Here is a 23,360-nt window from a genome sequence, read left to right on the forward strand (position 1 = left end):
CCAAACCACAAAGAAATAATTCAAAATTCCATGTCAAGACTCAGTTATTCATTATAATCCAGAAATAATACAGTGTTTTATTGTGTTTGTGTTTCCTGGTAAATACATAAAGTACACTATGTAAATAAACACAGTGCAAAAGTAGCAAAATAATATCAGTTTACTTTCATGAAATGTTCACATGTTCAAATGAAAACCAAACATAAGTTATGCAAGTATGGTGCTATGATTGTATTTGTAATATTACGTATAACAAGGAGCCTGCCATGTTATTTTATTTTGTAGATTTTATAGATCCATGGCTGTAGATTTATTGCAACCGATCCAATTCTACCCATGCTACTGCCCTCTGCTGGCTTTGTATAACATTGCGTAAAGATGACAGCAGCTCTTCCGTGCAGCTCCAAGTGTTTGGCTCTAGAGTGTAATAAAGCAGAGGCAGTGTCTCTAGCTGCAGCTCTTCAGCATGGCACGCCTCCTCCATTGCACCGTCCTCCACACATCGTGGAAAAAACTTCCTTTTAAAAAAAATATACACATTACAAAAAATGCATTATAAAAGACAGAACACAATATGTCAAAATCATCAATAAGTACTAAACTTATACTTTATGTTGAAAAGTATAAACGTAGAAACACTTGCCTTAGTTTTTTGTGTTTTTTACTTTTTGGGCGAATGTAGATAACTATAGGGTATATTCCCTGTCTCAGCAGGCCTTCAACATTGGACAGCCCCAGCTCCAACAGACAGTGTTTGTCCTATAACAAATCAAGAAATTGAAAGATGTGAACACATGCATTAGACTGTTAGGTATGGGATTTACAAAAGTATGTATACTTTACCTGGCTGATTATGTCCTGTATAGACTGCAGTCTTACACCCAAAGTCTGCTCTGGAGTGTAGGAATCTAACAAGAAGACTTGTTTGTCTCCTTGTTTTGAACTGGGGATATGTTCTGTTGATTCAGAAGTATCAGCTAAGCTTTCTGTTTATTTGTTATATTTATACTCAACACAATGTGTTTGATGTAGCCTACCTGTTGGGCAGGTACTGAAGTTCAGACTGGCGTCTGCAGGCTGCATCAGTCTCTCTATAAGACCCCGAGACAGAAGAGATGGGGAGAAAACAACTGGTCGTTTAGTTTCAACCTGCAATGGCTTTACTAAACTGTATGGAATCAGGTGCTCCTCGTGACCTTACAGTAAAACCAACACAATCAAAAGCAAGCATAAACACAAAAGGCCTAATGCAGACAGTTATTTCTGTCTTACGTTTACTGAGGGTGTAGAAAACCTGTTGTCCAGAGCCAATGCCACGAAAGCTAGGATCCACAGCTTTAATAAGGCGCACACGACCTGCTGCTTTCTTCAAGAACTAATGGGATATAAGAAAACATTAAAATGTAATTCTTCATAGTTTCAAATCCATGGGTTTCAGAGTAATATAACTATAACAATTCAAAACAGAACTATATTAAATCTTTTGAATGGAGAGACATTGAAACTCATGATGAATTTTTGAAACAAATCTTACATAATTTAGAAATAAACTGTAGATTTACCATTTTTCTCTTGAAGTCTTTTTGCTCAAGTGCCAGTTTTCTTAACCTCACAAGTAACAACTGTTGAGCCCTTAAAAAATGATGATGATAATAATAAAACATAATCTCCTGAGAAATGTTGACAAATAAAATAATAATAGCATACTATGTACCTATTGTAATTAGGCATGGTCCCTGCCTGCAGGGGCTTGGCTGTGTTTGGGTCGACTCGCCAACAGCGCCAATGATACTTCCCATTAAATCTGGTGTCTGTGACATGTATGATATCATCACAAGACACTCCCAGAGATGGAGGATCCCCATGAGGCTCCATAGTGAGATTAACACGAACATAGAATGAGTCAGCCCCCATAAAAGAAGAAGATTTCATCTGGGAGCACAGTTTGGCATAGGCTGAGGAGTGGATGAAAGCTGATTAGAAGATTTATACACAACATTATACAGCATCACAGGCATTTCAGATGCTGATGTTGAGGCAAACTACTAACCTACACTGCTGAAATATTCTTACACTCACCCTCGGGGTTGTTTTGATGTTTGAGTGAAGAAGGCTCTGTCCACCACTGAAGAGAAAAGTGTGCTATCTCTGCAGTGCACTGGGCCAGCTGTACACTTCCCCCACCAAACAGCACACGCTCCAGCTGCAAAGGAGGACAAATACCTTATTTTTAAATTTACACTTAATCCTACTCACAATATAACTTTACTTGAAGGAAATCCAAATTGTTCAAAGAATGACTGCAGACACTATTGAGGTAACAGAGATCAGGATTTTATATGATGTGGGTAATGTAAGGATTAAAATTGATTTAAGATGCACTACACAAAACAAAACAAAGACTAAACCAGGGATCTAAACATGGATCAGGAACTAAACCATGTCTAAAACAGAAATAAACTAGCATGACGCCACAATAATTCATGGGTTTCACTATGATAGTTCTCTATGATGTGACACACACCTCCAGCAGCTCACAGCCCTGAGTGAGTCCACATTGTTCAGCTGGAGACCCAGGCTTCACGTGGCTAACAAAGATCCCAGTCTGGTTTCCCCCCACTATTGTGATGTCATCAGCAAGACTGGCCTTTCTGTCCTTAGGAGAGGGAGGGGTGCTGGAAGGTGGGGTAAGTTGGGGTATCCTGTGTAAAGCATGTTGTAGCTAAATGATCTTATTGGGAAAAAAATAATAATTATACACATTTTACCTTGAGATATTTTGTCCAGTTAGTTTGGGAGAAGGACATTTGATCAGATCAGAGGGAAAGGGCTGAGAGTGTAATGAGGTCCATGAATCCCACAAAGAGAGTTCACTTTGTTGGCCTGAAAAGAAAAACGATATCAAGGTCATACAGAAGTTTGTTTATCAACTTATCAACTGTACAATAACCAACACACCAGCTATGTTTTCATTCTCATCACTGCCCCAAGAATCCAAGTCAAACCTATAGCAGGAAATGATCATGTGTAGTGTTAATATATCTGTATATATGAGAATATGACTACATCCGCATGTTTGTGTAACCTCTCTGAACTTACTCTGCATTGACTCTTCTGTTGATGGAGTTCATACAAGGAGGGAAGGGGAATGTTGAGAGGCGATTTATCTCCTTTTCATTGTCTTCTGCCTGAAAAGCAAATGGGAAATGTTAATATACTTGAGTGGTGAAGGAAATTAAATTACTTTGATATCTAATGTAAAATAAAAACAGGTCCTCACGGAAATTAAGAGGTTTTCCTCAGAGGTGGAATGAGAATCTGTCAAGAAGAAGCAGATGTTTTTTTATTAAGATGGTTAAAGCTTTGAATGGATTGGAGTCACAGTACATCTCAGGCCAGATGGGACCGGGCCTTGTGGTCAGTCCTGTTTAATCTGGAGCCATTCATATCTTACCAGAAGAGCTTGCCTTTATTCTCTCTCTCAGGTGTGCCTGAGACTAAGACAAAGTATTAGCATTGAATTAAACTGATTACAATTTGGCCTTGATTGTTAATGTAGGTTGGTGTCTTCCTGACCTTCCGCAGCAGCAGGTTGTTGTTGGACTGGGGGCTCAATCCCAGGGAGCAGCAGGGGCCATAACACTGATCCTCACTCCACAGAGACAGGTGAGACTAGGAGGACACAGATGTGATGACACAAGCTCTGCCGTTAGAGTAGAATAAGCTATACTTACACAGTGCAGACAGGAAGTGCTCTGGTTCATCTGCTCTCGGGCCCTCTCTCTCTCCAGCTCCCTCTGCTGCTGCTCTATACTGGCCTGCAGCTCTGCGATTCTCTTCCTCAAACGGTTTTTATCCAGAAGACACTCTGTGAACTCCAGTTGCAGGCTGTCCCTGCTTCTTAGGGCCTGTTGAGTATTCATTTGACATTTCATTCATTTTACTCATCTGGTAACGTTTAATCATGATATAGTTTAGTAGGATAATAATAATAATCTGTAAATCATCATGACCTTAGAATGTAATCCATACTTAATTACCCAAACCCCATGTTAGAGTACATCTCATCTGAACATCTAGATGCTGATGTAATTATTAATATTGGAAGTGGTGTAGACATACAGTGAAAGTGAGAGCATAAATCTGACCTGGTCCCTCTCCTTCTCCAGCTCCATGATCTGGTTGAAGTATGACACACTCCTCTTCTGCTCCGTCTCCCAGTCCAGCTGCAGAGTCCGAACCTTCAGCTGGAGCTGTTCACACTGCACCTCCAGCTGCAGGCACAGGGAACTGTCAGTATTTGAACTGAACACATGAGTATTACAGAGCATACATGCATATATGTACTGACCCGGGCCGTCTGCTCCTCACACCTCTGTGCCTCCTCCTGTAGTGTAGTGATCATGTCACACAGCTCCTGTCTCTCCTCTGCCGCCTCTCTGCGGTCCTGCTGCAGGATGTCCATCAGAGCCTGAACCATCAGAAACACGCTGCATTAATGCTGCACTGCCAACTGCCAACAATGCTTAACAAATAAAAAATGTATTATAACAGTTAATTCAATTAAATATATGTATATTTAAGAATTAATAGATTATACAGAAATTTCAAACTATATCGTCAGGAAAGGAATTTCTGCAAAACTTCATTATTGATGATTCATTATCATCATGTCTAATTCCAAAACATTTCCTTGAGGCTCGCTGAAGTCCATTTAATGCTTTTAAGTGATGACATGAGAGAAATGTGGTATACATACAATTACCCCTGAATCCTGGGTGCCATTGCTTGTGGTGTCTGATTTGAGACATTTCAGAGGTTTCTCTGGAAGTGCAGGTGGAAGCGGCTGTGAACCATTGGTCACCAAACTGTTGCGTTTGGACGATGTCATGGGTTGGGCCTCCACTGAGGAAGTATCTACTTCACTCAGCCTTGACTTTAGCTCTTCCACCTGCATAAACAAGAACTATGAACCTTCCTTGTTATCTAGTTTGTAAAACAAAACACACAAAATAAAAGGTTACAGAACAAAATCACATCAATTACATGATTTTGATTGTTGTAAATACGAGTATATACTCTTAAAGACACCTACATACAAACTTATTTTAACATAATGCCACAAAGGCATGCTCAACCATAGGTATTTGGTGCTGAGTAGTTGACAAGTTGTAACACGATGAGCACTGAATAAAAAAGCAGACTGATAGTATCTTTGTTTTTAAGATACTATGTTGACAGTTTCACTACACTACACTTGAGGAGTTTGTTTTGTCCGAATCAGAGACAGGCATCTAGTCAGAAGCAAGAGCAAACAAGAAGCTGCTGAGACAAATACTGTTATTAACAAAAATACATTCTTTGTCCTTTTGTACCCTCTGGGGACCAGGTATTTTGGGTTTGTGTAATAGACTTTCTTAGTTTACAAACCTGCCTGAGCAGTTCTCTCTCTCGACTCGTGGATTTTCCTTGCTCCTCTAAAGCTCTGGAGTACTTCACAGCCTGCTCCAAAAGTCTGTCCTTCAGTTTGCCCAGCTCCCGGCTCGCTGATTCCCAGTCCTGACGCAGCCTACAGAGCAACAAACACTCTTACGTTATATTCTTGATAAGTCTCTTTGTTGCATTTAGTCCACTTCAGAATACCAAAGTTCCTGGGTGCATAGCATTCCTCTGACTGCCTTACCAATCAAATCTGGATTACTGGGCTTTAACACATGTCCCACTAGAGACTGTGTGCCACAATTTAAGTTCTATGGCAGGTCTATCCTGAGAATATAAACATACACATACACACACACACACACACACACACACACACACACACACACACAGCCAGCTGATAAAAATCTCTGTATTGCATTTTCATTTAAATGTCATCATAAAAATGAATAATATTTCAAACAGTTATGGGACCTCTCAAGCTGCAGTCTATCGTGGCGTAGTTCTTGTGCTTTTCGTTCGGCACGGCTCCGCTCTTCCTCGGCCATACGGCAGCGCTGGGACAGTCGGCGCTCGCACAGTCGACTGTTTCTGAGCTGTTCACGCAACTTTTTCACCTCCAAAAGCAAAAACTGTGTCAGCCCCTCAGGGCCCTCTTCATCTGAAAAGACAGTATTATCATCAGTCATGTATTACCAAGTCTACGGGGCACTAAGGGCTGTTATAACACTCACCAAGAATGAGAGAGCAGCGCTGTGTGGCCTGCTCCCCTGTCAGCTGTGTGTACTGCTCTGGGTGATAAAACTCCAGGGACTCCATAAAGGCCTGCAGACCCCTTTGGCCCTGACCTCGCAGAATGTCCAGCAGACGGCCTGTAAGAGGAATAACTGATACTGTAGCCATAACATGAAGAATGAAGAAGATACCAACAGTTCAGAGACATGTTTATCTTGTGTCTCTCCAGCACTTGCCCTGACCTCCCCTCTACTTAGTGAAGCCTTTCATCTTGTTCTTGCTGCATCATTTATCTATACCATCTGTTTTGTCCGACAGCCCCACACCATCACTCACAAATTCTTTTTTCTTCAGACTTCTTAAGCTTCCTCCAAAGATTCTACCTGTTTTGAATAGCTTCCGTGGCCTCTTACCCGCCTTGCTGATGCGTAGAGGGTACTGTGTGGAATTAAGCACCTCATCTTCATCTTCCTCATCAATGACCTTGCACTGGCGCAGATAAGGCGTGAGTTTGGCTGGGTGTAGGATACGCGTGAGCTTGTGTCGTACTCCCTCAATCCGTTCCCAGAGCTCCTCACAGCGCTCCTCTGTCCACGGCGGAGACCGAACTTCGTCCTGTGCAATACTGTCAGGATCTTCTGCCAAATCTGTCACACCTGGAAAAGACCCGCATAATGATGGAACTGAATTTAAGACTAAAACATCCAGTCTCAGTCCATGGGGTACAATGTGTCGTCACCATAGGAAGATTGAAACAATATTTTTATGGTCTCAGCTATTAGGGGTACATAAATCGCAATCTAATCAAAATTTTTAATCAAATCAAAGTACCATACTTTCTTCCACAAACAACAAAATACAATGTGATTTTTAAGTTCATATTTCAGTCTTTAAGGTAAATATTAATGTAGCTCCACATATTACAGCACTAATCTCTCTGGTGTTTAATGGTTGTATTCTCGAGAGCTTAACCACATATCAACTGGGTCCTAAACTGCTCACTGTTGCCACTCTAGTGCACCTGTTGTTCATTTCCATTAACATCCTTTTGTTCCTTAGACATTGTCCTATCCATGTTTGTACATATATCCAATTGATTTTTTTTCCCACATTGAGATGTGAGTTAAAGTGGTCCTTTATTTTATTTTAGATCACCCAGTGCTGTCACTCACCCTTATGCCACGAAAGCAAAAACTCTATAATTTCTTTTGAAGCTGTGAATTTGTGGACACTGCTTCAGGTTTTCTCCCAACCCATTCCACAGACTGACCCCACACACAGATATACACAGATGCTTTTCCTGGTGGTTCTCACTGTCGTTGTTTTAAATTTACCCCTTCCCCTTAATTCATAGTGTACTTCTTGTGTACTCAACAGTTTTTGGATATTTAATGGCAGTATATTCTTGTTTGATTTATACCAAAGCAAAGCAGTGTAAAATTTCACTAAGACTGATTTGAAAAACAAGTCGTTTGTATGATCCAGGTAACCAACCTTATGCATTATTCTCACAGCAAGTTTTTACAATTTAAAAATGAGAAGAAGTAAAGTTTGATAATTGTTGCCCCAAATATCAGTACAATATGTCAAGTATGGAATTATGAGTGAGCAATACGATACATAAAGAGCCTTTTGATTAAGAATGTATTTCACTTTTTTATTACCGCAATAATTTTCAAGACTTTAGTGTGTATCTATCTGATGTGTGGTTTCCAGTTTATCTTTTCATCTATCGTTATACCTAAAAATTTATTATCAGAAACCAATTTTAACACCATCAAGATGAATTGAAAGTTCAAAATTAATTTTATGATTATCAAAAAATATAGCTTTTGTCTTGTTTAAATTTAGGGATAATTTGATTTTACTTAAGTCCGTATTCATAGTTGTAATAAGTTGTATATAATTTGTCACTGGAATAAAATATATTGGTGTCATCTGCATATAAAATCATTTTTAATATGTTGTATAGTAAATTTACAATAATTCAAACAGATTTAATTACATACATTTCACAAATATTTTGTTTATTGAGCATGATTATATTATGTGCACATGCACAATCCAAAATACCATTAAATATAAACATTGTTACATTCACTATTGTTCCAACATGCCCAAAAGGTACTTCTGATCAGAAGAACATCCTATTGTTCTGACTTGTAATAATGCAAACACAAATTCTCGGCATCCTCTGCATGAATTATCATAATTCCAATACAATCATCGCACAGGCTGTGTAGATTAGGAACTTGTCATTAGACAAACTAAAATGTTCCATATTGTCTGTATAAATGTGGCAATTATCATGATTATTTACATCACTTTTATCATACATATCTTATTTACACTCTTCTAACAGTGGATGTTAGTAGTCAGCAGATATGGACAATAAAATAAAAAAATAATAAGGTTTGTTATTGTGAGTGTTGTGAGTGGGTGTAAAGATCCGAACACCCGGGGGACAGTCTAAACCTGTGGGTCAGTGTCTCAGAGCGATGGAATGAAAATAATGGAGTGAGTCATGAGGTGCTCCAAAAACAGGGGAGAGCAGGACCCCAGTGAAACACGCTCAGGTGATTTCCCGACTGGATTTAGGGAAAGTGGATTATCCCGCCTCTGACAAAGTCCTCCTATGTGTTACAACACACCAAACTATATTAAATGGGTCTTTCTGGCTTTTATTATATAAGAACTTTGTAATGTGCCGTAATTCACGCTAACACATGGCATTCCAAAGTAACAAGGATGGAAATAGGTTACTTAAGTTAGTATTGTTTTAGGAAAAATAATCAATCAATTAAATTGATTAAAAGTTAATTCTGTATCAGGCGGGTAGGGGGGTGTTCCATACAGATGATCATACAGGGGTAACATGGGGGTGTATATGGGTAAACAAGCAGGCTCGGACACGTCTGTGGTGCTCAGGAATCTGTGTCAGTATTCTACTATTCCATTTTCTTTTTATATTAGTACTTTATGCTTGAAATATAAATTGAATATCTAGAGGCAGCCTAGTCATTAGGCTCTGATAAATGAAGAGTCACGTAAAAAGCTGCACCTCGGTCAGTGACAGAGAAGCCCTACAACATCATTACCCATTTGGCAGATCACCATACTGCTTTTCTGTTTGGAGAGGCCAAAGCAAACAGTGCTCGTTGAATCACGCATTTATCAGCAACACTGGAAAATAACCTCTGTAAAAGAAAATAAAACGCCGACTTACCACTCATCTTTCTCGATATTCCAACAAAGAGGTTGTAATCATGCTGTCCCAAGTTATCAGTTACTGTCTTCACCCCAAACTTAACAGTGCGGAGCTCAGCTGAGAGTCCGGACGAAACTGCGCTGTGAGGTCAGAGTGAGCGTGCCACCTGACCAGGTGGGCGGGGAACCTGTGCACGCGCACCTCCACCATTGACACTCACCAATCAGGGGCTGAGCCGCTCGAGAGGGACGCTGCACTACAGGCATGAGGCATGACAGGGTCAACTCCACAGACTGTATACATGATCTTTGGGTCTAGTTGACAAAAGGCTGCAGTAGCGTGCATTAGGTTCACAAGTTTACTCTGCATTTCCCTTTTGTAACGCTAGGTGGCGTCTCTACATTGACTTGTTACTGATACATCATTTAGCTCAGAAGACCTTCAAAACGTCTGAAGACTTGTTTATAGGGCTACCTATACTTTATATATATTATATATATATATACACACACACACTTATATACTTATTTTTAGGGCTACTTACTACGACATGGGTTGCCAAAAAATAGAATGATTATAATAGAATGATAAAGGTGTGACTCATACAGGTGCTGCGCTACAATTATCCTCAAAGTAAGGTTTCGCCCTGAGGGGGAATGGCCTTAGTCACTGCCAGGTAAACTTGAGTAAAACACTACAAGACAGTGACACACAGGGATTTAGGCAATGTTGTTTGTAGCTATATTCTCAATGCATGTTATTTTCATTTAGAAGAGGAAGTGGAATATATGACACACAGCCTTGCCCACTAGTCATAAAGGGCACCTGAAGTAGCCCAAGTCAAGTTTTGCAACGTAATTAAAAGCATTACACAACTGCACACCCTAAATTTTGTTGGTTTAGTCTTAGGCTAGTATAAATATGAGTGAGGCTGCTTGAAGATAACACAGAGATTAGGCCTAACTCTGTTAACTAGAAAGTAATAAAGAAAAAAAGATGTAGTTTTCTTGCAGTACTAGCCTCTGCTAATAACTTCGAATGAATATATTATGGTGACATGTAGGCTATTAAATAAGCATGATACTAAGTGTCAGTCAGAATCTGTGCTGTATTATAATGTTTTTTCTTCACTTGGTGTGTTCACACTTGCCATGGTTTAGTCCTTGCCAAGGATCTAGAATACGCACTTGATAATACTTGAGAGATGTTTAGTCCTGGTGCAGTGTTGGTAGTTGTTGGTCCTGTTGTAGTCCTAGTTTAATCCTGACTACATCTAGGTTTAGTTCCAGGTTAGTCCTAGTTTAATCAAGTGTGAACGCACTTCTGTTTTTGTGCCCCTTTCAGAGTGTGTCCACCCAGCAGAGCGTCCCAGATCAGGGTGTCTGTGGGGAAAGAATGAGCATTCCAGTAGTCTCTGAGGTGACGGCGACACAGAGGGGGCATTGACAGTACACCCGGAGCCCATGGATTGTGCATGCAGGAATGTGACTCACACATCGTGCTCTACTGGACCTTACGCAAGCCTTAGACTACTAAACGACCTTTTTACTATAAGACAATCACATCTTAACTGTAGCCAACTTTTTTCTTTAGATGATGTCCGACAACAAATCCTGGTTGCACCAGGCCTTGCACTGAGAGAAACAAAGACATTCATAGATATACAAACAAATACATTATTTTATGCCAAACTATTACAATGGAAATGTTACCTTTAGTAGCCCGGTGAGGTCAACGAAGTAATAGAATCACTTTTAAAGTTCATATAGTTCAACATTACTCAAAATTTACACTTTAAGCCATATTAAAATTCTTTTGTTTTCTCTTAAAAAAAAACATTTGTGTTGTGTTTTGTTTCATTCACACATGTTTGAGTAACCCTTTATTTTTAGACTGTCTACATGTCCAAATGTAAAAATGCTCTGTTTCACCTTGTGATGTCATGAAGCAGTAGTTTTGAAGTTAACAGTTACCTTTTACCTGTTGGTCAATAGAGACTAACATTTCCAGGGTTGAAATGATCCGAATGATTATACTGAAGATGTATAGAGTTTAAAAACACAGTGGAGCACTTCCTGTATTACCACATGACACTGCATGGGTGTTGTCTGTTTGGGAGAAGAACTGCCTAAATATGCAGGATTTGTGTGTTAAACATGTGAGAATGAAACAAAACATAACTCCAGGTATGTTTTGATGAAGAAACAACATTAGCTATAAGAAAAAAATGAAAACAGCGCATTATAGGGCTCTCCGAAAGTCTATTGGACAGGACAACTGTAGTGTGAAATGTGGAGAGAGAGCGTGGAGACACTCTGAAAACAGTCATGTCTACTACTAATTACACTAATACTTCTATCATACATGCATTTAACTTGCAACAGCTATCAAATTGTTAAATAGCTTTTGGGTCTTTCTTTCATTACTGCATTTGTACCACTCGGCCCATTTCTGGCACAAAACACTGCAACTGACCCCCAGTGGCTCTGTCTATGACTCAAGGCTGACAACTGCACAGAATCGCCCCTTTGTGAACTAGAAGAAAGCCTCTTTTCTGAACTTTTCTGGAAAAACAAAGCAAAAAAAGAGAATACTCGCAACATGAATTACATTTGATGTTGCGGATTGTGCCATGCGCTTCTTTTGTTGGAGTTGAGTGTGGTGCTTATCAGCCTTATAAAACTCAATACCGTGGAGAGGAGCTTGTTAATAACGACAAAGCTATGCAATTTCCTGTGCAAAGTGAAATAAAAGCAAAACAACATAAACAACGCCAAGGTCAGAGGGATGGATTTCTTGTTCAAGCAAATATGAGAGAAACTTTCAAAGGGACAAATATGGACAAAATGAGAAATTGTTTTGTGATAGTTATTATGTAAATCCTTAAAAATACCACTAGGCCAGAAAAAAATTAATGAAAAAATTTATTAACATGCAAATCTATCTGGAAATACTGACCATAGTGAGTGCATTTTGATCATAATTATGTTGTCAAAGGTTGTAATTAAAATAAAAATGTTTGAATAGGTACAGGAAGGGTAGGAGAGAGTGGGAGTGGTTTCAAGAGTATTGTAGTATTACAGGGTTTCAAATTTCTATTGTAGAAACTGCTCCAGCTGCTTAGTGTTGCTTCATTTACAACAGAGTATATCTACATTTTTGTCACATGAACTGCAGACATAATAAATTGAGTCACTGTGGCATTAAACAGTAAATGTTAACCACATTCTTCCTCTTCATCCTCTTTATTTTCATGATTATTTACATTATAGATTTTCAATGAAGCCATCAAAACTATAAATGGACAGATATGGAATATAGTAAGCAAAAAATAAACTCAAAATAATTGTAAACTTGTTTTAGATTAAAAAACAAACGAACAAACAAAACGATAGCCTTTGCTTTGAACCCTGGTTTGCACTTTTTGCATTTCTTGACCATGACAGGGCACAGCTGTGAAGTGAAAACCATTTTGTGAGATAAGACGTTCACTGGGAGAAGGCCAAGGGTTTGCAGAGCTTTCGACAAAGCAAAGGGTGGCTACTTTGAGCATTTGTCTATAAGCTACAAAAAAAAAAAAAAAAAAGTAAAAGGGTTATTTAACTTTTTTATTGCCCACATAATTCTCAACCTTGTGCATCTTGTATTTAATGTTTTCTGGATGTATCTAAAATGTGGAAAGTAGTAAATAAACAAAAAGAAAAAAACACTGAATGAAAATTGTGTCCAAACTTTTGGCTAGTGGTTTCTTTTTAAGAGGCGTACTGTTTAGATGCTTTGAATAGCTGTCTGATTAGTCATAACACCTTAGTATTTGGATTTTAATGGTGGATTTTAGTCTCCCTGACCCAAATTACATTCTATTTTTTTTAGATAAACACCAAAAAGTCTATTGTGAGTTGTGACCAGAGTTGGTTACATCACTGTACCTTTGCTTTGCTGAAGGCATGATTTATGTTTAAAGATTGTGTCAAAGCTGCATAATTAACATATATACATTTAACATAGCTTATAGACCAAATATCTCTGTATTTTGATATCCAATATAGCACTTTACTGTTCAGTAATGAGTGATAGGAGCTTCTTCATCCTCCCTTGCATGAGTCCAGTGCACATTCAAGTCTCAAAGCACAATGAATGTTTTGAGTGAGTCTTTGCCCCGGGAGCAGTGTTCTGGGAAATCATGGGGGTTATTTCCCTCTTTTTGTGGGGCTGCTCCTCTCTCTCTCTAACACCTGGATTATAATATTCTTGTATTTAAAATAATAAATAATATGTTTTACTTTTTTGAAGCAGGAAATGCAAATTAATCTTTTGAGGTTTTATTAAGGCTGTGCAGTCTCAGTTTCTAACATTAGTAGGTCTTATTTTTATGTATTATGCTAAATCAATGTTATAATGATGCCTTAATATAATAATTTCAGCACTAAAACCATGTTACTAACAGCTACACTGCTTTATAGCCATTTCTTAATTTTATATTATGTATATAATTTCAATGTAATAACAGTAATTAATAAAATATGAAACATAGATTATCCTGATGAAGTAAAGGTCAGTAATCTGGGACCTTTAAAAATCATAACCGTATTGCAGCAGGAGGACACTTCCAAATGTTTCTAGCCAATTAGATCCTATAAGGACTAAGCACTGTCTGCTTATTTACTAAAGCAGTGTGGTCTAACATGACAAAGGTTTATTGTCTGCAGGCCAGCTTCCTGTCCCGTCCCAGGACACAGAGACAGGAGTGCAGCCCAAACACTGACTTACTCCAAACCTCACTCTGCCTACACTATATCAACCGTCCTGCTCCACTTCCTGAAGGATGCTCTCCACATCCACATCTGGCTTCCATAAGAATGCTATTGTCTGTCTCTTTAATGGATGAATCTCCTCGGATACAGATTCCTTGATCCCTTTAAGATCATCTTCAGATCCCTTTAAGTCTGCAGTCCATTTCATGTCTTTATAAATAGAGGTCAAACGCCACCCCATGCCATATTTGTTTTTATACAGTAAATTCAAAATAGCTACAATGGTAAAACATATTGTAACACTCATTTCTCACTCAGCGGCTGCTGTCGGCAGGACCTTCAGATTTACAAGTGACCTGGCCGTGCACCCTGCCCCTTTATACATCTCCACAGTATAAACGTCAACATGAGGTCTGTTTGTCAAATCTACAGTTCCCACAAGCACATTGCAACATTCCTGTAATAAATATTAATAAGGACATCATCTCCTCACTTTTTAAAATAATACCTAAGTGTCAAAATTTTTCTTGTGTAAATTTCATCTGTAGAAAACGTACAATATAGGTTTCAATCATTTTGGTGGATGTCTTTTATGGTAAAAGTAAACATTTAAGTAATTTCTGTTTTAACTATTTCTGTTTTATTGTAGAGCTTTTTAGACGTATTATAGGGATTCAAAACTGAATAACTGTGTGATAGGACCTAAAAATATGATTTACCTATTTTTGCAATATATTATCTGTACAAATACTTTTTACACAGCACAATTTCTGCAACCATTTCTAATCCACTTGCATCCTGTCCAGTCTTTAGCCCAGCCCTCTCCTCCTCCTCCTCTTCCTCCCCTCTTTATCTCCGTGTGTCGTTCTTGTTTGGGGCAGCTCAGAGCGGACACGCTGCTGCCCAGAGCAACACTCATGTGAAGCCAATGGCCACAGGAATACTTCACTGTCCCAAAGGTAAGGCCAAAGGGCGCATCATCTGAGTACTGCATCTTATATTTGAAATGCATAATCAAATTGCAAGTTTATAATTCAAACTAAAAATATATAATTACTTTCTGTTTAGTCTAATTCATAGGACTGACTTTATGAACATATTGTAGAGTTGTGAGTTACCATTAATTCTCAAACTTTACCAGCTGTAGTTAAAACACTTTAGAGCAGTGATGATGATATAATCACTTATTATATTATCATTACCTCAATTTCTAAAACAAGCAACAACACTGTATAGCATGTGTCTGTGAAATAACCATTAAACATAATTTATTCTGTTTAGCATTAGTTATAATTTGACCAGTTTAATTAAATACGAGGACTTTGTTCTTTTAACTCTCACATTTACATAAAGGATGCTGATTTTTTTTAGCTAATTTATTGTACAGTTTATTGTACCATTTAGGCAGAACCCAAACACCAAACAAAAGTGACTTTGTTTGGTGTAAAAGTAACTGCATTCCTCCTGCACCTCTTGGCACATCTGCGTGTTGACTGTGTGAAGTTTGGACTGACAACATTTGCTGAGACGTTTTTCGTTCAAACCATTGTCATGCATGGAGACACATTTGCCCCACACTGTTCTCTTGAGCTTTTTTCTCTTGTACTAAAAGGAACATTCAGGAGGAGTGGCACAGTAGAGCGTTACACTAAGCGTAAATAATGCTTGTGTAGGTGGCTGCTGTTTAAGATGCGGGGTCTTGTATGGGCTACTCCAAATACGGTTCCAGACCTCGAAGAGTTTAAATATCTTCTACATATTTCATAAATCTAGATTGGATAGCTCAGAAAACTGTTTATTCGTTCAATATGTTGTTGTTTTTTTATACTATATTTAAAAGTGTCTATGTCTGCGGTATGAGCCTGTCTCCATGGATATTTTATTGGTTTGCCTGGAATTTTCCATTACATTACATTGTTGTTCAAAAATACACTGAAAAACATGATTCTTCAGACTCGCCTCTCCACAGATCAGACCTGTAACTTGGCTTGGTGGCGTCATCTGCTTGGAGATAGTTCAATACTGTGAAACATTCCCATTAAAGCAATAACATCTCCATGGAGACAAGCAGGTGGCAGATGATACAGAAATGCCCTTAAGATCGTTCTAGCAACTATGGGCATACCCTGACAGACATTTAAGTAATTATTAGGTCTTGTAGAAACACATTAGCATTTATAGTCTTAACTTAAATAACTAACCCAGGGTCGGATGTTTATGTTCTCTGCCATATCATGGTGCAGAGTTGTGTTTTGTTTCATTCACACATGTTTGAGTCCTTTTTTATTAGTCTGTCTAGATCTCCAAAGCTCAAAATGCTCTTCTTCCACCTTGTGATGTCATGAAACTGAACTATCTTTAAACTTAATCTTTTACTTTTTGTTTAGTTTAGAGATTGACAACTCCAGAAATTATCTAAATTATTCTGGGGAAAGTGTGTGGAGTTAAAAACACAGTGGAATACTCCCTATATTGCCACATGAGTGTTTTCTGTTTGAGAGAGTTATTCTGGAGTTGTATGAAACAAAACACAACTCCAGGAATGTTTTTTTTATGAGGAAACAGCATTATAACACAGAATAAAAGAACACAGAGCCTTTAAAATAATTCTGCATACGAACTAACATTCACGTGCATTGCTCAGAGTGTCCTGCCACGTTGTGTCTGTTGTATTTTGGAGCGACTTTCACTGGTCAGAGCGAAGTGACCACAACCACAGCAGAGGAAGAAAACTCTGACCCACACTGCACCACAGCTCAGTCTGTGCATACCACTCCCACAATGCATCTCTTCATAGTGTAACTCTGATTTGATTTTGAGCTGTGTACGATGGAAAATACAGTGGCAAGAGGCTGACAGAATGAAGAGACAAACATAAAAAGGGAGTAGAAATTGGGTTTTAAGACAAATGTCAGTGTATCTGGCCTGCACACTGTTACACTCACTTCTTTTTACTTTACTTGTCTTCAGTGGTGGAAGAAGTAGGCCTACTTAATTTTGTTACTTAGGTAAAAGTATAGATACTGGAGCAAAAAAATACTCAAGTAAAAGTATCACATGAAAAATCTACTTAAGTAAAAGTATTTAAGTAACTGTTTATTTTACACAGATTTAGATGTCCAATATTGCTTCAAATGTACTGAATTTGATAAAGATTTTGCTGAATTTTGTTCAATGGAAACAATTCAATCAATCATTTCTTCCTAGCTGTTTTTCTTTGTATATTTTTGTGTCAGCAAGTTTCAAACAATCATAAGAAATACTTTTACTTTTCAGTCCTGTTCAGATATATAGTGCAGTAGAAATGACAGATAGCTTCTCTCAAAAGTAGTGAAGTTAAAGTAAACAGAATCCACAAAGATGATTCATACTTAAGTATTAAGTACTTTTACTTCATTATGTTCCACCACTGCTTGTGTGTCAGTGCAACAGCAACAGAAAGTGGGTTTTGTTTATATTATTGCAACTAATTGTAGTGTTGAGAAAGTTATGATGCCTTACACACCGCAAATAATTGAGTGTACAAGTAACTCATAATTGTGTAAAACTGGTCACCATTTTATCTGGAGACTGTGCTCTTGCTCTTGTTCTTGTTCTTGTTCTTGCTCTTGTTCTTGCTCTTGCTCTTGCTCTTGCTCTTGCTCTTGCTCTTGCTCTTGCTCTTGCTCTTGCTCTTGTTCTTGTTCTTGCTCTTGCTCTTGCTCTTGCTCTTGCTCTTGCTCTTGTTCTTGTTCTTGTTCTTGCTCTTGCTCTTGCTCTTGCTCTTGTTCTTGACATCGACATACTGATCCATTTGCTGCTCTGCTCCAGCCGTCCCAATAGTGCTGTAGACTGGGATTGGATTAGACACAGTTAATCTATGCCATGGCAGAGTGGCACCATCACCTTGGTCTGATTGGTGTGACATTAATCCATCCGCTCACAAGAGGTCACACGATGCAAGCCTTACTTTTTGCCCAGGAAGACACTATTACAGACAGCGTGAAAAATGACTTATTCCAGTGTTTTTATCCAAATGATAAACAACCACACTGCAGTAAAGGACATTCTTCATCATAGCAGATGTTAGAAAACCTTAGAGGGTAAAAGGATCAAGATATTCTGTTAAAAATAAGTACATAAAAAATCGCATCCATAATTCAAAGTTAAAATAGAAGGAAATGTGTTTGGTGACATGATGTTGTTGTGCTCAGACATTCAATCAATCATCACTGGAATATAGTTTGTAGAAAAAATGATATACACAAAAACAGCTTCCAAAAACTTTTTCAGAAGCTTTACTTAAACTTTTCTGGCAGTGTGCTTATCAAATGTTTTTCTCCATGAAGATGTTAATGCTTTGTCTAGAATGTTTCACAGTATGGCATTAAACCTTTCTGTCTTCATGGAGCCCAAACTAGAACAAGTTACAGGTCAGATCTGTGGAGAGAAATCCTGCTTACAGTCAGAATGCCTGTTTTTCTAGGTATTTTTGAGCTGTAAACCACTTGTAATTTAATACATGTAAGGCAAAGTAGTTTAAAGTCATACTGTGGAACATTCCAGACCCATTACATCCATAGAAACAAGGTGACGGACGATGATACTGCATTGACATTGACTCTCCTTTCTCTTTTCTCCTTAGTCGGCCTTGATTGAACCAAGTGTGGACGGAGAAGCTCTCTATCCGTGCACCACTGTGGGCCTAAGTGGATTGAGGAACACAGAAAGCAAGTGTTAAGACTTCAACAAGAAGAAGGAAAGACAGAGATTATGGGCTAATCCCGTTCATGGCCAATCGGTGAGCAGCCTTACCTTCACCGCAGCGTGCAGACAAAACACTAGCTGGATTAGGACTTTTTACTCCGTTAGACTGTTCATGTAAGACAGTTTCATCTCATTGGTTCTGAAGAAGTGCTGCACCGCAACAGGTGGTGGTGACTGAATGTCCCACGGGCTGGAAGCTGTTACACATGGATCAACCTGTTTAGCACAAACCAGTGGATGGAAGAGTCTACAATAAGGGAAGTCTGCAGCTGTATTGGATAAAAGAGAGTCTCAGAGGTAAAAAAAATATTAAATAATGTTAGAAATTACTTGTATATGTTATGCAATCATTATTAATATTGTTGCCAGTGAATACAGGTTTGGTATTCTGAATTATAACATTGAATTTACTGCTCACTGATAATGCATACTGATAATGAATATTGACAAAATCTCTCTAAATCTGTCCAGGTCTTTCTCTTTTTGTAAGTGACACAGTAGCTGTGTTAAAGCACATATTCACAAATATGCATCTTACACATTTTATTTTGTAGCCACAAGTTCCACACAGCTGCTGGGATGTTGGATCCCAATCTCCAATCTTTTTGCAGTTGTGGTTTTTGTTTTTCCTCCCTCTGTCCACAAAGAGCTAAAAGTGAACACTCTGCCAGGCCCACGCCACATAAAGTTTGGCGACTGAAACAAAGCAGGACATTCCTTATTCTGCTCAGACTAAAGCTTATGGGGCATAAAAGTCCATTTTTAAAGTTTCATCACGTTAACCCATTAAGGCTGCATATAATCTAATAATTGATTGATTTAATTTATTGGAGTTAGAAGTAATCATAATAAAAAGAGAGGAATTAATACAATGACTAACCTTAATCACCCACAGATCTACGGTTCAAACTTTGATTGATACAGTGAAATAACCAGCAATTTTCTTTAATCCTCCTAATTAGTAGGCATTTTATATTTCCAAAAACATTTTTAGTGACAGAACTTGCAGACTAACAAACCACCCAAAAGGCAGAAGGTTCTCTTCTTGCAATAATATTTATATTTTATTATTTTATTTTTCAGATTGCTCAAGTTGAACTGGGATTAGATTTTTTTACAAAAATCCAACTGATCTGAAAAAGCACAGCACCATGAGCCTGGCTAAACTGCCCGGCATAAAGGGCCTTGTGTCCAGCTCCCAGGCCAAAAGACGCTTCAAGAGTGACCTGTCTGTGGACATGATCGGCCCACCCATGGGAGACTTTCGCCACACCATGCACGTCGGGCGCGGAGGTGATGTCTTTGGAGACACGTCTTTCCTAAGTAATTATGGAGGAGGAGGGTTCAGGGAGCCGAGCAGTCCAGACTCCACCACCTCCAGGACTGGCTTTTTCACTCGCAAATTCAAACATGTGCGCAAGAACTCTGCACCACGCACCAGGGGCGGGTCACGTGACTTGTCCTCTCCACCCCCCGAAGTATCACCCATCATCAAGAATGCCATCTCCCTGCCCCAGCTCAATATGGTGGACTCTGCCAGTGGGTGCCTACAGAGGGCAGTGTTAACCACTTCATTCAGTTCTACAGATGATGCCCTCTGTACATACGGTGAGAATTGGGTTCAATTATTTCTATCCTTTAATGAGTTGTGGTTTGTTCATTAGGCATACTGTGAATTTGAGTGCAGATTGGGGCAAAAACTATGACCAAAGTTTCCCAAATGTATTTATTTCTCTGAAAAGGCTGAAGACAGAAACCATAAGCTAAAAGATAACATACATAGATTGAACCAGGTCCAAATGACAGGACTCCAATCAGGACTAAAACAAGGCTTAACTTGGCCTGGCACTGTCACTGTTTGGCAATGCCAGGGAAGACTTAACCTAGGATTACCCTGTAGTGGTTCGTGGACCAGGGTCTGAGAAGTTCATACAAAAGTCATCACCTCCCAAATGTGCCTTACACTGGCCACTCTCAACCCCTTTTCGTTTGAAGGGTCTGACATGTTCATGTAAAAATGTAAAACACAATTCAACACACATTTTCAACTCAGTGTGAGGAGATTCTTAAATACTCCCATAACTCAAAGCAGTCAAAGCACTAAGTGAGCGGGCTGTGCACCCACTGAGGTCTTAACTGTCATCCTCGGAAACCAGTGCTTTTACTGAATGATGAATTTGTGTTCATTTAACTCATAAGAGATCAAGAGATCCCAATGATTTTTTGTACATATTGTAAGTATATTTATGTAAGTATATATATGTCATTTTAATGACGAAAACTGTCAATGATTCACCAAATGACCTCCATGTATGTCACTCTTCCCTCTCTAATAACTCAGCTTTAGCCTGTAAATGTCAGTCACCAATAATAGTGAATGAAAGGCTTTTCTTTAACTTTATTCTCACATTCCCCATAGTCAGGGTGTGGTTACCTAGACAACACCTAAAAACACAAACATGCACAGCTGGTTTGAAGGACAAAGTGGGCATTTCCTGTCATCTCTCAGTAGCAATCAGTAAACATACTTCAGCCAATCAGAGCGCAGCAGACAGCAGTGAGCGCCAAGTGCACTGGAAATCCCCTCACCATCACAGATTACCCACTGCATCAGGAATCTGCCTAGGGAGCAGGGTCTGTTCACATTTCACTAATAATACATGTTGTTCCAGATGGCATAATCAGGAATGCTGTAATTTACTCTATAATAATTATTAAAATAAAACAAATAACTGCACTGCACGCCATAATATGTGAATATTTTCTAATAATCCTTTGGCGTGCTAGATGTTATTTATGTTATGGTATGAAGCATTCATTGTGAATCCGTGTATTTATACAATGGTAATAAGGGGAAAATGCTGCCACTGTGTCTAGACCTGTTACTCTACAAAAGCTTTTTATAAAACAATAACACAGAGGACAGGCTCTTGTGTACTTGTGTAGTTCTTCTCAGCTCCTCTGGTCCAATATAACACTGACTGTTGAAGTTGAAGTAAACATTGTTTTGTTTGATCTCAAGTCTGTTATCCCACACTGCCATCGCCTGGTGAAAAAGTTAAACTGCCACTAACTTCTTCTCACGGGGTTCCACTTCCTACTTACAGGTCATACCTTTGAGGACTTTTACTCAATTGAAAAATCTAACATTTTGATTTGAATTGTTAATTGCTTTGTCAGTGGTGCTATTTTCATCACTGCAGCCCATGGATGTATTTGTCTGTGTATAAAAAGTTGTAAACGATAATAATACTATTTATTGATATTTTATTGCACATATCGCAATCATATTGCACGTATCACAATGCAATGTCTGTTAATAAGGTTCTGGTTGTAGAAAATCTTAAATGTGCAGTAAAGAGTACTGTCTACCTATGATCATTTGGTCAAATCAGCTAGAGACCCAAGAAAAAAATTATTTTGAAGGTTTAATTTGGGTACTGGTCCATAGTATAGACACTGCAGGCTTAAATCATAACTGCAATAATGAAACTATAATTAACTAGTTTGTATAAGTGATCAGATTGAGCACGGATCAAACAAACTGAATGTGGTGTGAGTGGCTTGTTAAATGTTCTTGGATATTCTTTCTGGACAGGTTACCAGTCTGGCTTTGTGACTCTGCCTCGGCTCTCCCGCATGGACAGACCAGGCCCAGATGGAGAGTCCTGCCGGGGCTCTCTGCCACGCTCCGACTCCCTAACCTCTTTCACCCTTGACTTGGGGCCCTCCCTCATGACCGAGGTGCTCAGCATGATTGACATCCACAGCTGCCTTCAGACGTCCAATCAGAGCCCGACAGAGAGGCAAGGGGAGGGGCAAGAAGATGAAGAAGACGAAGACTCAGAGACGCCTGTACAGAGCCCTGAGGTCCTCTCACCTGAGCCTAGTGTGAGCATGTACAGCAGACACATGCACAGCAGGGGGCGCTGTAGTGGCTCAGACTTTACGCAGCCGCAGGAGTTTAGGAGATCTGTAGACCTGTCTGAGTGTGGGATGCAGGCCGAGAGTTTTCAAAGAGCAGCTCACGTCCTGTCCCGTCATTATGGAGGAGCGTCCTTCACACACAGGAGCAGAGGGAGGATGTCACCTGTTTGTAACCATGACAACACGTCTCCTGTCTGTAACCATAACAACATGTCTCCTGTCTGTAACCATGACATGTCTCCTGCCCATAGCAAGAAGTCAGTATCAAGTTCTTCAGAGGATGAGGAAGAGATCAAAGTATGAACTCTAAGCGTAAACAGACTGATCAGTACACTGGACCTGCGGGTTACTGAACTTGTGATCAGACTAAACTCTATGTTCAAATAACAGTACAATAAATAATGTTTCATCTAGAATGTGTTTCTTTTGTTTGGCCTTAACATGTATGCTATAAACAAAATACAATGATTGTAATACAATTTGACCTGGGATTCTTTATTCGATTCTGGTTAAGTAAATTAAGATATTCAGCAACATATCTTCATCTCCAT

At 39.0% G+C, this 23,360-nt stretch overlaps 2 protein-coding genes across 3 annotated transcripts; one reads left to right on the top strand and one right to left on the bottom strand.

Moving 5' to 3' along the window:
- Positions 1–80: 80 nt before the first annotated feature.
- Positions 81–9,506, bottom strand: zmp:0000000896 (caspase recruitment domain-containing protein 10). 2 transcript variants are annotated; one of them, XM_055152806.1, is made up of 24 exons: positions 9,401–9,506; positions 6,588–6,830; positions 6,174–6,311; positions 5,914–6,100; positions 5,431–5,569; positions 4,766–4,951; positions 4,352–4,471; positions 4,149–4,274; positions 3,735–3,908; positions 3,577–3,672; positions 3,455–3,497; positions 3,281–3,318; positions 3,100–3,188; positions 2,959–3,005; positions 2,769–2,883; positions 2,525–2,702; positions 2,080–2,203; positions 1,715–1,955; positions 1,563–1,632; positions 1,273–1,375; positions 1,038–1,196; positions 844–956; positions 644–759; positions 81–518 (listed from the first exon to the last, which is right to left on the bottom strand). In XM_055152806.1, exons 1-24 carry the CDS (start codon positions 9,405–9,407, stop codon positions 311–313), a joined length of 3,060 nt encoding a protein of 1,019 aa, XP_055008781.1. In that variant the 5' UTR covers positions 9,408–9,506; the 3' UTR covers positions 81–310. The 2 variants fall into 2 exon arrangements, with proteins under 2 accessions (XP_055008781.1, XP_055008780.1); XM_055152805.1 differs by having other exon boundaries at positions 4,760–4,951.
- Positions 9,507–19,032: 9,526 nt separating this feature from the next.
- Positions 19,033–23,192, top strand: cdc42ep1b (CDC42 effector protein (Rho GTPase binding) 1b). Its single transcript, XM_020927145.2, has 3 exons — positions 19,033–19,179; positions 19,966–20,490; positions 22,481–23,192. Exons 2-3 carry the CDS (start codon positions 20,034–20,036, stop codon positions 23,110–23,112), a joined length of 1,089 nt encoding a protein of 362 aa, XP_020782804.1. The 5' UTR covers positions 19,033–19,179; positions 19,966–20,033; the 3' UTR covers positions 23,113–23,192.
- Positions 23,193–23,360: the final 168 nt, after the last annotated feature.

Source organism: Boleophthalmus pectinirostris, unplaced genomic scaffold (genome assembly GCF_026225935.1).
Source record: "Boleophthalmus pectinirostris isolate CB_2022bp ecotype Guang Dong unplaced genomic scaffold, ASM2622593v1 HiC_scaffold_17, whole genome shotgun sequence".
NCBI lineage: Eukaryota > Metazoa > Chordata > Actinopteri > Gobiiformes > Gobiidae > Boleophthalmus > Boleophthalmus pectinirostris.

What these genes read in the sequence shown, in the direction of transcription:
- zmp:0000000896 (XM_055152805.1), bottom strand. An exon ending in ACAACCTGCTGCTGCGGAAG is followed by an intron (nt 3,498 to 3,576) that starts GTCAGGAAGACA and finishes ACTTTGTCTTAG; the next exon opens with TCTCAGGCACACCTGAGAGA. An exon ending in ACATCAAAACAACCCCGAGG is followed by an intron (nt 1,956 to 2,079) that starts GTGAGTGTAAGA and finishes TCCACTCCTCAG; the next exon opens with CCTATGCCAAACTGTGCTCC.
- cdc42ep1b (XM_020927145.2), top strand. Translation starts at nt 20,034, where the DNA reads ATGAGCCTGGCTAAACTGCCCGGCATAAAGGGCCTTGTGTCCAGCTCC. An exon ending in TGATGCCCTCTGTACATACG is followed by an intron (nt 20,491 to 22,480) that starts GTGAGAATTGGG and finishes CTTTCTGGACAG; the next exon opens with GTTACCAGTCTGGCTTTGTG.